The following is a 15,593-nucleotide window of genomic DNA, read 5'->3' on the forward strand; positions in this document are numbered from 1 at the left end:
AAATATTGTACGAGACGCGTTAACGACTTTTTTAGTTTCCGTCTGCTTCAGACATAGAGATAGCTAGAGTTTACGCTCAGTCTCAGGAAAAAACTGTTGTACAGAAAAGAATTACATCAAAGCTGAAGCCGTACTAACGAAGAATGCGGGAATGAACGTCATCAAAGAACTTTTGTGAATGGACCAGCCACCCCCTTGTTTCTGTAACTGCTTGTTAGTGCCATCGCTTCCCCTCTCTAGCGTGACATTCTGAGTCACGCTAAGCCTGTCTGTGTCAGGCATCTTCACATCATGTGCAGGAAGAGCTAAGGAGAGGGTGGGATTTTTTTGTTCAAAAGGAGTACTTGATGTGTGGGAGGGTGTCGTATAAGGCTGCTGTGACGGGTTATATCGCCCGACCTCATCCTTGCAGTGCACTAAAACAAAAGCATGCTTTGTCCAATCAGCATTGGCGTTGCTAGCAAAGCGTGTATCCCTGCCAAGATCAAGCTCGTTTGTTGCGCGTATCACCAAGCCGTTATTAGGTACTCCACTACTCCAGTCTTTTACTGCATTCGTGACATCAAACTCCACAAAACCTTTGGGTCGTACGGGAAATATAGTGACAGTTCCTTGCTGGGGAGTTGCCTCAGCGTCGGTACCGTTCAGCGCTAGCCACGGAGAAGACCAAGAGAGGCCGCGTAGGCGCATAGTACTAGTTGTTTGAGATTCGTTCCATGGTTTTTTAACCAGGTGCACTTGCAAATAACGCGGCCTGAAAGGGACAAAATCACTTGCTTTGTGGGAATATTCGTAATGCAGGTACATTTTGGCTGAAATCACATTTGATGATGGACACGAACTGGGAAGATCTTCAAATTGGACCAATGAGCGCTTGTTGGGATGTTCTGGGTGTTTGGACACTATGAGATATTCCAACCAGTTAAAGTTTTCGCTTCCCCTCTCTAGAGTGACATCTTGAGACACGCTTAGCTTGTAGACTTTACCCGCGCCTGTGTCATCATGTGTAGGAAGAGCTACTATTGTGTGCCCAAAAGTGGGGTCCAATGTGCTAGAACGATTACCATTACTATCACTCGAGTTGGCAGTCGCAAAAGGCTGCTGTGGTGGAGTATACGGCCGGACCTCATCACTGCAATGTACCAAAACAAACGCATGCTTTGAAGTATCAGAATTGGCGTTACTGGCAAAGCGCGTGTCTCTACCAGCATCCAGCTCATTTGTTGCGCGTATCACCAAGCCGTTATTAGGCACTCCGCTACTCCAGTCTTTCACCGCATTTGTGACGTCAAACTCCACAAAACCTGTGGGTCGGTAGGGAAATATAGTGACAGTTCCCTGCTGGGGATTTGCCTCTGCGTCGGTGCTGTTGAGCGCTAGCCACGGTGAAGACCAAGGGATGCCACGGAGGCGCACATTACTTGTCGTTTGAGATTCAACCCATGGTTTTTTAACCAGGTACACTTGCAAATAACGCGGAATAAAAGGGACACTTTTGATAGAACTAAACCTTGCTTCGTGGGAATATTCATAGTGCAGGTACATTTTGGCTGAAATTACATTTGATGATGGACACGAACTGGGAAGATCTTCAAACTGGACCAATGAGCGCTTGTTGGGATATTCCGGGTGTTTGGATACTATGAGATATTCTAAACTGTTGAAGTTTTGGCTTCCCCTCTCTAGAGTGACATCTTGAGTCACACTTAGCTTGTGCACTTTGCCGGCGCCTGTGTCAAATGTCCTCACACCACATGCAGGAGGAGTTACTAACACCGACATCAACAAGGCCATAACGCTTGCTGCTGATTGTTCCATGCCTTAAACAAAAACATGCAATTTAATAGACAAGGGCAAGGTCTTACGTGAGGATATGTGAGAGCTACTGGTAATTGCATGGAAAGCTGAAAATTAACGCAACATTTCTGTCATATATATTCTGTCATATATATCTCTTGAATGGGAATATTTATATTATGGTTGGCTCCGTTAGCAGGCTACTTGATGAAGAAAATGAGCCTATATTACCCCTTTTGGATTGCCCACGTTGTACCCAAAAGTCATAATTTGTTTTGGCCATATGACAAATCCTTTATTGACCAAGCGTATAGGTTAAGGTGGGATATTGGCTTTCTTTTTCTGCTGTGCGACCTCTCCTTCATCCATAAAGATGCACAAAAAACTGGCCAATATCTAGCAAGATATTGACCTCACACTTGGTCAATAACGCGTGTACATTTACGCTTACTTAGTATACAGAGGTTTAGACGGTTTCGTCGTATTTGAAAAATGTGTTGAGTTCTTTCTCGTTTTCTGTTACCTGAGGACCCTCACAGAGAGCGGTAGGATACCGGGAATGTCCTTCAAATGTCGATTTTACACTAACATTCCAAGGTTCATTGTTTCCCTTCCTCCTTGCACCTTAAAACCCGATGAAGTCATTGTTGGAATAGCCGCATCGTTTGTTCATAGATATATCCATTGAACTAGAATCGACTAGAATATCGTCCTGTGCGAAGGCCCGCTAGCTCATCCATGAACAAGCAAAGGCAATATCTAAACGGCAGTATTTAACACAATCAAATTTGAAGATGAATTTTTGGAATCGACATTCGTGTCTAAATATTTAAAACCAAGTCACAGCCATCACAATTCCACAGAATGCGACATGCAGTATTTCCGCTGAAATTGCTTACTATACAGAGCGGAAACTCGCTTCACCTGCAGCCTTTTAAAATCGATCTCTCAGGTTTTGACTGTGAATTGTTAGGTTTGGCTTGTTTAAAATTAGGCATAACGGTCTCTAGTTAGTTCGTCTTTGAAGGTAAAATAATGGCTTGAATTATCGTCTTTACTATATATGGAGTACCAAAAACAACCTTGATATTTAATATACAACCACTATGGACGACAGAAGTCTATATTAACTGGATGAATTATAATCTTACCTGTTTCTTTAGACGTCAAATATCAAAGTCATTTGTCTAATAAAAGGAAAGTAATTAATCAATTGAGTATATTAAAAGCAACATGGATAGCAGGATTAGACTTTTTTCTCTTGCCTGGAGCAAGCACACTTCTTTCAAAAGAAAATCAATGTTTTGTCGTTTATTTAAAGAGCAAAAATGTTTCTTTTTCATTTAAAAACACCGACTTTTTTGCGTCTGAAAAGTAAGGATTTAAATCAGGTTTTTGTTTCCTCTCTGACATGCAAATATCTACTTCCGCAATCAGTTTTCTAGATTAACATTTACTGTGTACTAAACATTCTGCAAAGTGTGCTAATGCCTCAAAACAATGTCAAATCTTGTTCCTTACTTTAATATCTCCAGGTGGAAAAACCTAAACTCCCTAGACAAATGATTGAAATCGAGACCAATAGACGCTTCGTTTAGTAAGTATAGGTTCACGCATTTGCAGCTGTAGTTTTACACTTACTCACAACCATCACACGGCCACAGCAAGTTTATTGCACACTTTCTAGCTTGCGCAAGTCTAAATATTGAAACTTTAAGGCTTTACTACTTACCAGAAGTAAAAACAGGGAAAAAGACTTCAATCCTGTAAAAAACTGTGATCAGTCCGTTTTACTACTTATCAACGCAGATACATTGACGTCACATCGACTTTCTGCATCAGTGATGTCGTGATTCGGCATTTTTGACAGCATTGTATTGTACAGTTGTGAGGGCATTCGATATAAGGAGCAACCGCGACCGCAACGTTACCGTAAAAAAGGAAAGCGATTCTCGCTATTTACAAGCACTGAGTTTTTTTATTCAAATGTGCAACGAATGAAACATTGCACTTGAGGTTGCCACGTGATTAGGGAGCTAACGCAACCACGACGGCAACGAGAGCGTCATATGATAATAATAAAAAAAGAACGACGATATGAGCGTTTTCTAGGAGCCGATTACGTCGCGTCCTCCATTTTGGTGTCCCTATAAATTTGCATAGCTGCTGGCCACCTATTTGAACAACTGTTTGTGATTGGCTGGGAAAACAATAAGGATTGTGACATAACAATGCCCCTGTTCCTGAAAACAATGGAAGTGCAGATTAAAAGGGACCAATGGAATAAGAGTTTTAGAACGGTGCAGGTCAAGCGCAGGTGAGAGAAAACGTTCTCACAGCACACATTTTGGTACATTTCTTTCATAAATTTCTAGTTTTGTGGTGAATGTAACCACACCACGATTTTTTTTTCTCTATTTCTCTTTTTCTGAACTTCTGGACTGACGGACTCTAAGAATTCCACTCCAGAAAAATTCGCTCGCATTAAGTTGGCCGCGAATTGTTCCTGCAGGCGATGGACGTCATTGTCGAAGTATAATAATGATCATGATGGTGATGATGCTGATAATTGTGTTGCTGATGTTGGCTGTGATGATGATGGTCTTATTGGTGGTATGACGACGACGACGGCGATGATGATGATGATGATGAATGAAAAACGCACTCTATTAAAACCACGGATTCATGATCAGATCCTCAAGCAAGTGGGGGAAGCTGCTCATCAAGACCCTGATAAGAGGGGGCCTGATCTAGCTAGAAAATAATATTTCTTGACACTACGCGCCTCAGTTTGCCCTAAAAATAGAGTGGGGGCCCAGGCCCTTCGGGCCCTTCTCCTAAATTTGCCAGTGAAAATGTCAATATGTAATTGGCACGAAAATACTTTATTAAGGACAGTGTTTTTACATCTCCTACCGGAGATGGGACCGTCATTTCCACATTGTCAGCTCAGCCAAGCGAAGGCTTAGCCGTTAAATAGTGACAGCAAAGTTGCAGATTGGAAAAGTATGGTAGTAAGTTTCTTTTGGCCATTTTGCAGTCTTGTGTGTAATTGCACCATGGAATAGTTTTTGGGGACGATTATTTGCCACAGTTTCCTGTGCAACCTCGTAATAGTCAGCAAATAGTGAGCTCATTTTTGAGCGACGCACGCACTTCAAACGGAAGTGGTGTTTTTTTCATTTTTGGACAGTGGTTTTGCCCAAATTTTAGGACAAATCGTCTCTATAATAGTAAAGACACTTAGCAATATAAATTTGGTAGCGTCAATGTGCTTTAAAATGAAGATGACCTCACTTCCGGTTAAAGTGCGAAGCACAAAAACGCCTTTGCTCTGGCCTGTGCTTAAGCTTCCTAGTAAGACGCGATAGCGTCCCAGAAACAGTCCCATAATGCAATTGGACACGACGCCGAGCCAGTCTTTCGTGCAATAAATCACTCCATATCTAATCAGTTTTTGTTTCCTTTTAAGAAACTCTTTTCAGTAAATTTTGTCTTATGTACAACAAACTGCTTCATTACTGAGTGGTTAAGGGACTGTGCAACGGCAGTTTAATCCACTTTGTTTAGTCTTTGACAATTTCTTGCCCTAAAACTTGACGTTGCAAATAACAAAATTACGGCTTCGTTACGAAAACATTCTTTGAGCGTTGACTTGAGGAAGTGAACATGATGCCGCTCTTAATGTATAAATAGGCAGAGAATTCCAGTTTACAGAAGCAGCAACTGTGCAAAGATTGAATATTTGGAGATGAGCTGCAGGTCAAGACGTTTAATTTCTTTCGGGGCTTTTCCTGCAACCCCGAACTAATACCCGCGAAAGTAAAAGATAAAAATATGGAAGTAGAGGACACAAAAATGGATTGTACTTACAGCGATCGCTTCCTTGAAACACTTACCTCTCACATGAGATTAATTACAATCTAGGAAAGAACTCCAGAACAGAGAGCCAACTCACTAGCATAGCTATCCATTGAAAAATCCTTAGAGACAGCTTGTAACCTGTAGAAGCACTTGGCGGATATGAAAACAAAAGTTGAAAGGAAACCAACAAAAGCACATGTATCTGAAGCTTGGCTCGAAAGTAGAATCATTGACTTGCAAAAGAGGGCGCGATGGTCGACAAAGGGCCTGATACCGGAAGCGTGATCTGTGTCTATGATATAGTTTTTTAATAATCTTTTGCATGAGCAGGTGGGCTTTACACAAGTTGCTCGAGATTTTCCAATAAGTTACCCGTGATTTCACAAAAAGTTGCTCAGGAAACAACAAAAGTGGCTTTTTGTAACTAAACTTGCTCAAACGTTGCTCGAAAAAACAAAACATTTTTTGGTCTGATGCTAAAATATGCAAACTGTACCAAAAAAAATAAGATTTCTGAGCATTTTTGGACAATTTTGCGGCGTAACCAGCGTTGCTAAACAACTTTGTCCTCAATTGTAAAACCAAAAAATGTAATGAGCCAATAAAATTGTTGAATGACTTTCTTCACCCGAGACAATCAAGTCAGTCGAGTGTTTTGAATTTTCACTAAAAACCGCTGACCTAGAAGCCCGACTACTTTTATACTTTAATCTGCCTCAGGGGGAGGATTTGGCTCCTTTTTTTACAGGAAATTCATAAGTTTTCTACTTATAAAACATTGTGGAATATGGAAGAAAGGCCAATTTAAACTCTAAAAGCTGATTGATATCTCAGAATTAGAAGATAACTAGAAAAATTGCTCATGGAAAAAGGAATTGGAAACGAAAAAAGTTGCTCAGAATACGAGAAGTTGCCAAAAAGTTGCCGACCAACTAATGGAAAGCCCGAGGAATTGAATGGAGCAAAAGAAATCGAAATAACGAGAGAGACATGCGTAATTAACCATCACAAAAAAGATGCATCAAAGCCGTCCCTTATTCTACTCTATGTGTAAAGTATTAAGTGCTTACGTCCTTAAATACAGTGAAACAAATATAAAGTCTTATATTTCACTCTTACAAACAAAACATTGTACGAGACGCTTTACTTAATTGAACGACTTTCTTAGTTTCTGTCTGCTTCAGCCATAGTGTTGAAAGGACTTTCTGAGGGGACTAGCTTGCCCTTACAACAAACAACTTTTTCTTACTCATGCCCAATGGTGGTTTATTCACTTCCAGCTCCTAGCTTACAATTCTCTCTGTGGTTATTTAGTATACACTCATTTTTATACCAGCCAGTAAACCATCCACTTAGTGTAAACTAATGCAGGCGCAAGTCTAATCTGATTGGTTGAAAAAGCCTGAAAAGCCTAATTAGCATGCATGAAATCTTCGAGAAAATTATTTTGTCAAAATGTTTTTTTTCTGCCTAAGTTTTCACTATTAAGCTTAGGTCAACTAGCCAATACAAAACAAGGAGAACAATATAAAAACTACAAGGTATATACTCGTGTACAGACTTTTCATAATGAAAGAAAGGAAAACACTAAATATACAGTTTGAAAATCTAAGGTTGTTGTCGATTTACAGAAGGTGTGAAGCTTCTTCATTGAAAATGTTGGCTAAAACTTTTCCATAAATTAACCATTCAGACGGTAAATTAAAAATGCGGTTCAAAGTTCAAGGCAGAATTTAGATCAATAGTCACTTACCCACAAAAACACCAATAAAATCACTTAAATCTAATTAAAGTTATCCACTGCCATGAATTCGGTTAAAAACTCAAGGAAACACGCTTAAAACTGTTAAAAACAAGTAAAGTAGGACGGAGGGCCAGATCGACGGAGGACCAGATTAAGGTCCAAAATGTTAAATTGAACAAAATACTTAATGTAAACAAGGCTTTGCCATCTGTCAAAGGCTCAAATTAAACATATTTCATGAATAGAAGTGTTACCGCGGAGATTCACCAAATTGGTACATCTTCTTGCACCGAATTCATGTCAGGAGAAGGTTAATGTTGATGACTGTTTTAAACGTCGAACTTGTAGACGAAAGTGTATGATTCCATTCATGCATTTTTATTGTTTAACAATAGAGATAGCTACAGTTTATGCTCAGTCTCGAGAAAAAAATTATTGCACAGAAAAGAATTACATCAAAGCTGAAGCCACACTAACAAAGAATGCGGGAATGAATGCCATCAAAAAGCTTTTTTATGAACGGATCAACCAACCCCGTACCATCCTCATTTGCAGCGCACCAAAACAAACGCGTGCTTTGAAGCGGTGTTGGCGTTGGAGGCAAAGCGTGTGTCCCTGCCAGGACTAAACTCGTTTAATGCGCGTATCACCAAGCCGTAATTAGGTACTCCTCTACTCCAGGCCTTCACCGCATTTGTGACGTCAAACTCCACGAAACCTTTGGGTCTGTGGGGAAAGATGGTGACAGTTCCTCGTTGGGGAGTTGCCTCAGCGTCTCTGCCGTCAAGCGCTAGCCACGGGGAAGACCAACGGATGCCACGTTTGCGCATGGTACTGGTTGCTTGAGATTCAGCCCACGGTTTTTTAACAAGGTACACTCGCAAATAACGCATAATGAAAGGGACACTTTTGATAGAGCGAAAACTTGCTTTGTGGGAATACTCATAGTACAAGTACATTTTGGCTGAAATCACATTTGATGATGGACACGACCTGGGAAGATTTTCAAACTGGACCAATGAGCGCTTGTTAGGATATCCCGGGTGTTTGGATACTATGAGATATTTCAAACTGTTAAAGTTTACACTTCCCCTCTCTAGAGTGACATCTTTAGTCACACTTAGCTTGTGTACTTTACCAGCGCCTGTGTCAAATGTCCTCACACCACACGCAGGGAGAGGTACTAACACCGCCATCAACAAGGCCATAACGGTTACTGCTGATTGTTCCATGTCCTAAACAAAAACATGCAATTTAATGGACAAGGGCAAGGTCTTATATGAGGATATGTGAGAACTAGTTATTGCCTCTAAAGTGGAAAATTAACGCTCGATTTCTGTCATTTCTCTAGATCTTGAATAGTAATATTTATATCATGGTTGACTCTAAGCAGGCTACTTGAGCGAAGAAAATTAACTTATATATTGCCCCCTTCCGATTGTCCGCCATGTTCTCAAAAGTCATAATTTCTTTTGGCAATATGATAAATCTTTTATTGACCAAGCGTAAAGTCAAGATGGGATATTACCTTTCTTTGTCTTCTGTGCGACTCCTCCTCCATCCATAAAAACACCCGCCAATATCTAGCAAGATATTGACCTCACACTTGGTCAAGAACGCGTGTACTTTACGCTTGCTCAGTATACAGAGCTTTAGACGACAAATATCAAGTCATTTGTCTTAAAAAGTGAAAGTAATTAATCAAGTGAGTATATTAAGTAATACTCTTCTAATAGCGAACTTCTATTCTTAAACCAAAATTAGTTTCTTAAGATGTTTCCTAACTTTAGTTAAAACCTAGTTGCGAAAGACTGAAACAATAGTCGTGATGTTTCTTGCACTAAACCGAGCTTAAAACTCCTTTTTTTAAATTAACCTTATCTTATGTTTTGTTTGTAAACTTAAAACTAACCCACGAACCCTGCTTGGGTATAACTATAGTTAGTCTGTATTGTTTTGGATCACCGAGGCGTAAATTTTCTAACTATAGTTAGAGTGAACAGAGAAGCGGTCATATTACTGAAATAGCTAACTATAGTTATCCCCGTCTTAACCATAGTTAGTGATGTGACCGCAGCGAGTATTAGACTTCTTCTCTTGTTTGGAGGCAAGCACACTTCCTTTCAAAAGAAAATCAAAGTTTTACTGGGAGGGACATTATCGTTTATTTCAAGGAGCAAAAATGTTTCTTTTTTATTTAAAAACACTTTCTTGCGTCTGAAAAGTAAGGTTTTAAATCAGGTTTTTGTTTCCCCTCTGACATGGAAATATGTACTTCCGCAATTATGCTTCCTAGATTATCATTCACTGTGCACTAAACATTCTTCAAAGTGTGCAAATGCCTCAAAACAATGTCAAACCTTGTTCCTTACTTTAGTATCTCCAGGTGGAAAAACCCATACACTCTAGACGAATGATTGAAATCGAGACCAATAGACCCTTCGTTTAGTTAGTATAGGTTCAAGCATTTACAGGTATGGTTTAACACTTACTTATAACCATTACACGGCCATGGCAAGTTTATTGCACAGTTTCTAGCTTGCTTAAGGCTAAATATTAAAACTCAATTGCTTCGCTACTTACCAGAAGTAAAAACAGGGAATAAGACTTCAATCCTGTTAAAAACTGTGATCAGTCCGTTTTACTACTTAGCAATGAAGGTACATTGATGCCACATCGATATTTTGCATCAGTGATGTCGTGATTCAGCATTTTTGACAGCATTATATTGTACGGTTGTGAAGACATTCGATATAAGGCAGCTTAGCAACCACGACGGCAACGTTACCGTCAAAAGAGAAAGCGATACTCACTGTTTACAAACATTAATTTTTTATTGAAATGTGCAACGAATGAAACATTGCACTTGAGGTTGCCACGTGATTAGGGAGCTTACGCAAACACGACGGCGATGATAACGACTGGTACGTCAAATAATGATAAAAAAGAACAACAATTTTGTCGTTTCTAGGAGCGGATTACGTCAAGTTCGCCATTTTGGCGTCTCTATACAACAAAACGGTGGCCATGTTGGCGTCCCAATAAATTTGCATGGCTGCTGGCCACTTGAGTGAAAACGCTCTAACAGCACACCTTTCGGTACATTTCTTTAACAAATTTCACGTTTTATGGGGAACGTAAACACAACACGATTTTTTTTCTTTATTTCTCTTTCCTGAACTTGGACTGAAGGACTCTAAGAATTCCACTCCAGAAAAAGTTGCTTACGTTTGCAGACAAATTAAACGAAATGGAATCATGCGACGAAGTTTGCCGAAGAGCGAAATGTTCCTGCAGGCGATGGACGTCATTGTCGAAGAAAAATAATGATCATGATGATGATGATGCTGAAAATGGTGTTGCTGATGTTTGCAGTGATAATTGTGGTCTTATTGGTGGTAGGACGACGACGATAATGATGATGATAAATACAAAACGCACTCTATCACGGATTCATGATCAGATCCTCAAGCAAGTGGGGGAGGCTGCTTATCAAGACCCTGATAAGAGGTAGGCTGACCTAGAAAATAAGATTTGTTGACCCTGCGCGCTTCCCTTTGCCTTAAAAATAGAGTGGGGGCCCAGGCTCTTCGGTCCACTACCCTAAATCTGCCAGTAAAAATGTCATTGCAACTGGCACGAAATTACTAATTAATTGAGGACATTGTTTTTACATCTCCTACCGGAGATGTGAACGCCGTTTCTACATTGTCAGCTCAGCCAAGTGAAGGCCTAGCCGTTAAATAGTGACAGCAAATGTGAGGATGTGTAACATGCGACATTACATGTCATTTATCCAAAGCGCAGAATATACATTACCCCACAACACACGTACGCTAAATACAGTTGCAGATTGGAAAATAGTAAGTGTGTCTTGGCCATTTTGCAGTCTTGTGTGTAATTGCACCATGGAATAGTTTCGGGGGACGATTATTTGCCCTAGTTTCCTGTGCAACCTCGTAATAGTCAACAAATAGTGAGCTTAAGCAAAGATATTTTTGAGCGACGCACGCACTTCAACCGGAAGATGTGGTTTTTCATTTTTGGATGGTGGTTTTGCCCAAATTTTTGGACAAATCGTCTCTATAATAGTAAAGACACTTAAAAATACAAATTTGGTAGCGTCAATGTGCTTTAAAATGAAGATGACCTCACTTCCGGTTAAAGTGCGTCGCTCAAAAACGCCTTTGCTCTGGCCTTTGCTTAAGCTCCCTAATAAGACGCGATAGCGTCCCAGAAACAGTCCCATAATGCAATTGGACACGACGCCGAGCTAATCAGTTTTTTTGTTTCCTTTTAAGAAACCCTTTTTGGTAAAATTTGTCTTATGTACAACAAACTGCTTCATTACTGAGTGGTTAAGGGAATGTGCTACGGCAGTTCAATCCACTTTGTTTAGTCTTTGACAATTTCTTGCCCCAAAACTTGACGTTGCAAATAACAAAATTACGGCTTCGTTACAAAAACATTCTTTGAGCGTTGACTTAAGGAAGTCAACACGATGCCGCTCTTAATGTATAAATAGGCAGAGAACTCCAGTTTACTGAAGCAGCAACAGCACAATTGCAAAGATTGAACATTTGGAGATGATCTGCAGGTCAAGACGTTTCTTTCGGGGCTTTTCCTCCAACGAAATTTATTTTGTTTTCTTCTCTCTACGCGTTCTACAACTTCGAACTAATAGCCCCGAAAGTAAAAGGTATAAATATGGAAGTAGAGGACACAAAAATGGATTGTACTTACAGCGATCGCTTGCGTGAAACACTTACCTCTCACATGAGATGAATTACAATCCAAGAAAAAACTCCAGAACAGAAAGCCAACTCACTAGCATAGCAATTCATTGAAACATCCTTAAAGACGGCTTGCAACCTGTAGAAGCACTTGGCGGATATGAAAACAAAAGTTGAAAGGAAACCAACAAAAGCACATGTATCTGAAGCTTGGCTCGAAAGTAGAATCATTGACTTGCAAAAGAGGGCGCGATGGTCGACAAAGGGCCTGATACCGGAAGCGTGATCTGTGTCTATGATATATTTTTTTAATAATCTTTTGCATGAGCAGGTGGAATTGATAGAGCTTTACACAAGTTGCTCGAGATTTTCCAAAAAGTTACCCGTGATTTCACAAAAAGTTGCCTAAAAATTGCTCAGGCGGTGAACAACAAAAGTTGCTTTTGGTAACGAAACTTGCTCAAAAGTTGCTCGAAAAAACAAAACATTTTTTGTCTGATGCTAAAATATGCAAACTGTACCGCAAAAATAAGATTTCTAAGCATTTTTGTGCAATTTTGCAGTGTAACCAGCGTTGCTAAACAACTTTGTCCTCAATTGTAAAACCAGAAAGTGTAATGAGCGAATAAAATTGTTGAATGACCTTCTTCACCCGAGACACTCAAGTCAGTCGAGTGTGACTGATGTTCGTCCACCATTTTGAATTTTCTTTAAAAACCGCTGATCTAGAAGCCCGACTACTTTTATACTTTAATCTGCCTCAGGGAGAGGATTTGGCTCCTTTTTTTTACTGGAAATTCATAAGTTTTCTACTGATAAAACATTGTGGAATATGGAAGAAAGGCCAATTTAAACTCTAAAAGCTGCTTGATATCTCAGAATTAGAAGATAACTAGAGAAATTGCTCATGGAAAAAGTAGCTGGAAACAAAAAAGTTGCTCAAAATACGAGAAGTTGCCAAAGAGTTGCCGAGCAACTTGTGGAAAGCCCGAGGAATTGAATGGAGCAAAAGAAATCGAAATAACGAGAGGCATCAAAGCCGCCCTTACGTCCTTAAATACGGTGAAACAAATATAAAGTCTTATATTTAACTCTTACAAAAAAAACATTGTACGAGACGCTTTACTTAATTGAACGACTTTCTGAGTTTCTGTCTGCTTCAGCCACAGTGTTGAAAGGACTTTCTGAGGGGACTAGCTTGCCCTTACAACAAACAACTTTTTCTGACTCATGCCCAATGGTGGTTTATTCACTTCCAGCTCCTAGCTTACAATTCTGTCTGTGGTAATTTAGTATACACTCATTTTATACCAGCCAGTAAACCATCCACTTAGTTTAAACTAATGGAATAAAATGGTTTTTCTGCCTAAGTTTTCACTATTAAGCTTAGGTCAACTAGCCAATACAAAACAAGGAGAACAATATAAAAACTACAAGGTATATACTCGTGTACAGACTTTTCATAATGAAAGAAAGGAAAACACTAAATATACAGTTTGAAAATCTAAGGTTGTTGTCGATTTACAGAAGGTGTGAAGCTTCTTCATTGAAAATGTTGGCTAAAACTTTTCCATAAATTAACCATTCAGACGGTAAATTAAAAATGCGGTTCAAAGTTCAAGGCAGAATTTAGATCAATAGTCACTTACCCACAAAAACACCAATAAAATCACTTAAATCTAATTAAAGTTATCCACTGCCATGAATTCGGTTAAAAACTCAAGGAAACAGGCTTAAAACTGTTAAAAACAAGTAAGATAGTCATTTCCTGGTAAACATCGACATAGGATCAGATTAAGGTCCAAAATGTTAAATTGAACAAAATACTTAGTGTAAACAGGGCTTTGCCATCTGTCAAAGGCTCAAATTAAACATATTTCATGAATAGAAGTGTTACCGCGGAGATTCACCAAATTTGTACATCTCCTTTGCACCAAATTCATGTCAGGAGAAGGTTAATGTTGATGACTATTTTAAACGTCGAACTTGTAGACGAAAGTGTATGATTCCATTGATGCATTTTTATTATTTAACAATAGAGGTAGCTACAGTTTATGCTCAGTCTCGAGAAAAAAATGATTGCACAGAAAAGAATTACATCAAAGCTGAAGCCACACTAACAAAGAATGCGGGAATGAATGCCATCAAAAAGCTTTTTTATGAACGGATCAACCAACCCCGTACCATCCTCATTTGCAGCGCACCAAAACAAACGCGTGCTTTGAAGCGGTGTTGGCGTTGGAGGCAAAGCGTGTGTCCCTGCCAGGACTAAACTCGTTTAATGCGCGTATCACCAAGCCGTAATTAGGTACTCCTCTACTCCAGGCCTTCACCGCATTTGTGACGTCAAACTCCACGAAACCTTTGGGTCTGTGGGGAAAGATGGTGACAGTTCCTCGTTGGGGAGTTGCCTCAGCGTCTCTGCCGTCAAGCGCTAGCCACGGGGAAGACCAACGGATGCCACGTTTGCGCATGGTACTGGTTGCTTGAGATTCAGCCCACGGTTTTTTAACAAGGTACACTCGCAAATAACGCAGAATGAAAGGGACACTTTTGATAGAGCGAAAACTTGGTTTGTGGGAATACTCATAGTACAAGTACATTTTGGCTGAAATCACATTTGATGATGGACACGACCTGGGAAGATTTTCAAACTGGACCAATGAGCGCTTGTTAGGATATCCCGGGTGTTTGGATACTATGAGATATTTCAAACTGTTGAAGTTTCGGCTTCCCCTCTCTAGAGTGACATCTTTAGTCACACTTAGCTTGAATACTTTACCAGCGCCTGTGTCAAATGTCCTCACACCACACGCAGGGAGAGGTACTAACAGCGCCATCAACAAGGCCATAACGGTTACTGCTGATTGTTCCATGTCCTAAACAAAAACATGCAATTTAATGGACAAGGGCAAGGTCTTATATAAAGGATATGTGAGAACTAGTTATTGCCTCTAAAGTGGAAAATTAACGCTCGATTTCTGTCATTTCTCTAGATCTTGAGTGGTAATATTTATATCATGGTTGACTCTAAGCAGGCTACTTGAGCGAAGAAAATTAACTTATATATTGCCCCCTTCCGATTGTCCGCCATGTTCTCAAAAGTCATAATTTCTTTTGGCAATATGATAAATCTTTTATTGACCAAGCGTAAAGTCAAGATGGGATATTACCTTTCTTTGTCTTCTGTGCGACTCCTCCTCCATCCATACTAATAAAGATGCATAAAAACACCCGCCAATATCTAGCAAGATATTGACCTCACACTTGGTCAAGAACGCGTGTACTTTACGCTTGCTCAGTATACAGAGCTTTAGACGACAAATATCAAGTCATTTGTCTTAAAAAATGAAAGTAATTAATCAAGTGAGTATATTAAGTAATACTCTTCTAATAGCGAACTTCTATTCTTAAACCAAAATTAGTTTCTTAAGATGTTTCCTAACTTTAGTTAA

General features: G+C 39.7%; 3 protein-coding genes across 3 annotated transcripts; all 3 read right to left on the bottom strand.

The window, feature by feature from the left end:
• Window positions 1-111: 111 nt before the first annotated feature.
• Window positions 112-1,818, bottom strand: LOC140921956 (uncharacterized). Its single transcript, XM_073371968.1, has one exon. It carries the CDS (start codon window positions 1,816-1,818, stop codon window positions 112-114), a length of 1,707 nt encoding a protein of 568 aa, XP_073228069.1.
• Window positions 1,819-7,545: 5,727 nt separating this feature from the next.
• Window positions 7,546-8,648, bottom strand: LOC140921340 (uncharacterized). Its single transcript, XM_073371335.1, has one exon. The coding sequence runs from the start codon at window positions 8,635-8,637 to the stop codon at window positions 7,951-7,953; it is 687 nt and encodes a 228-aa protein (XP_073227436.1). The 5' UTR covers window positions 8,638-8,648; the 3' UTR covers window positions 7,546-7,950.
• A 5,185-nt stretch (window positions 8,649-13,833) lies between these two features.
• On the bottom strand, window positions 13,834-15,014 carry LOC140921957 (uncharacterized). Its single transcript, XM_073371969.1, has one exon. It carries the CDS (start codon window positions 15,012-15,014, stop codon window positions 14,328-14,330), a length of 687 nt encoding a protein of 228 aa, XP_073228070.1. The 3' UTR covers window positions 13,834-14,327.
• Between the last annotated feature and the right edge of the window lie 579 nt (window positions 15,015-15,593).

Source organism: Porites lutea, chromosome 12, assembly GCF_958299795.1.
Source record: "Porites lutea chromosome 12, jaPorLute2.1, whole genome shotgun sequence".
NCBI lineage: Eukaryota > Metazoa > Cnidaria > Anthozoa > Scleractinia > Poritidae > Porites > Porites lutea.

Bases quoted from the DNA above. Each gene is read 5' to 3' on its own strand.
- LOC140921956 (XM_073371968.1), bottom strand. From the start codon at position 1,818: ATGGAACAATCAGCAGCAAGCGTTATGGCCTTGTTGATGTCGGTGTTA.
- LOC140921340 (XM_073371335.1), bottom strand. From the start codon at position 8,637: ATGGAACAATCAGCAGTAACCGTTATGGCCTTGTTGATGGCGGTGTTA.
- LOC140921957 (XM_073371969.1), bottom strand. From the start codon at position 15,014: ATGGAACAATCAGCAGTAACCGTTATGGCCTTGTTGATGGCGCTGTTA.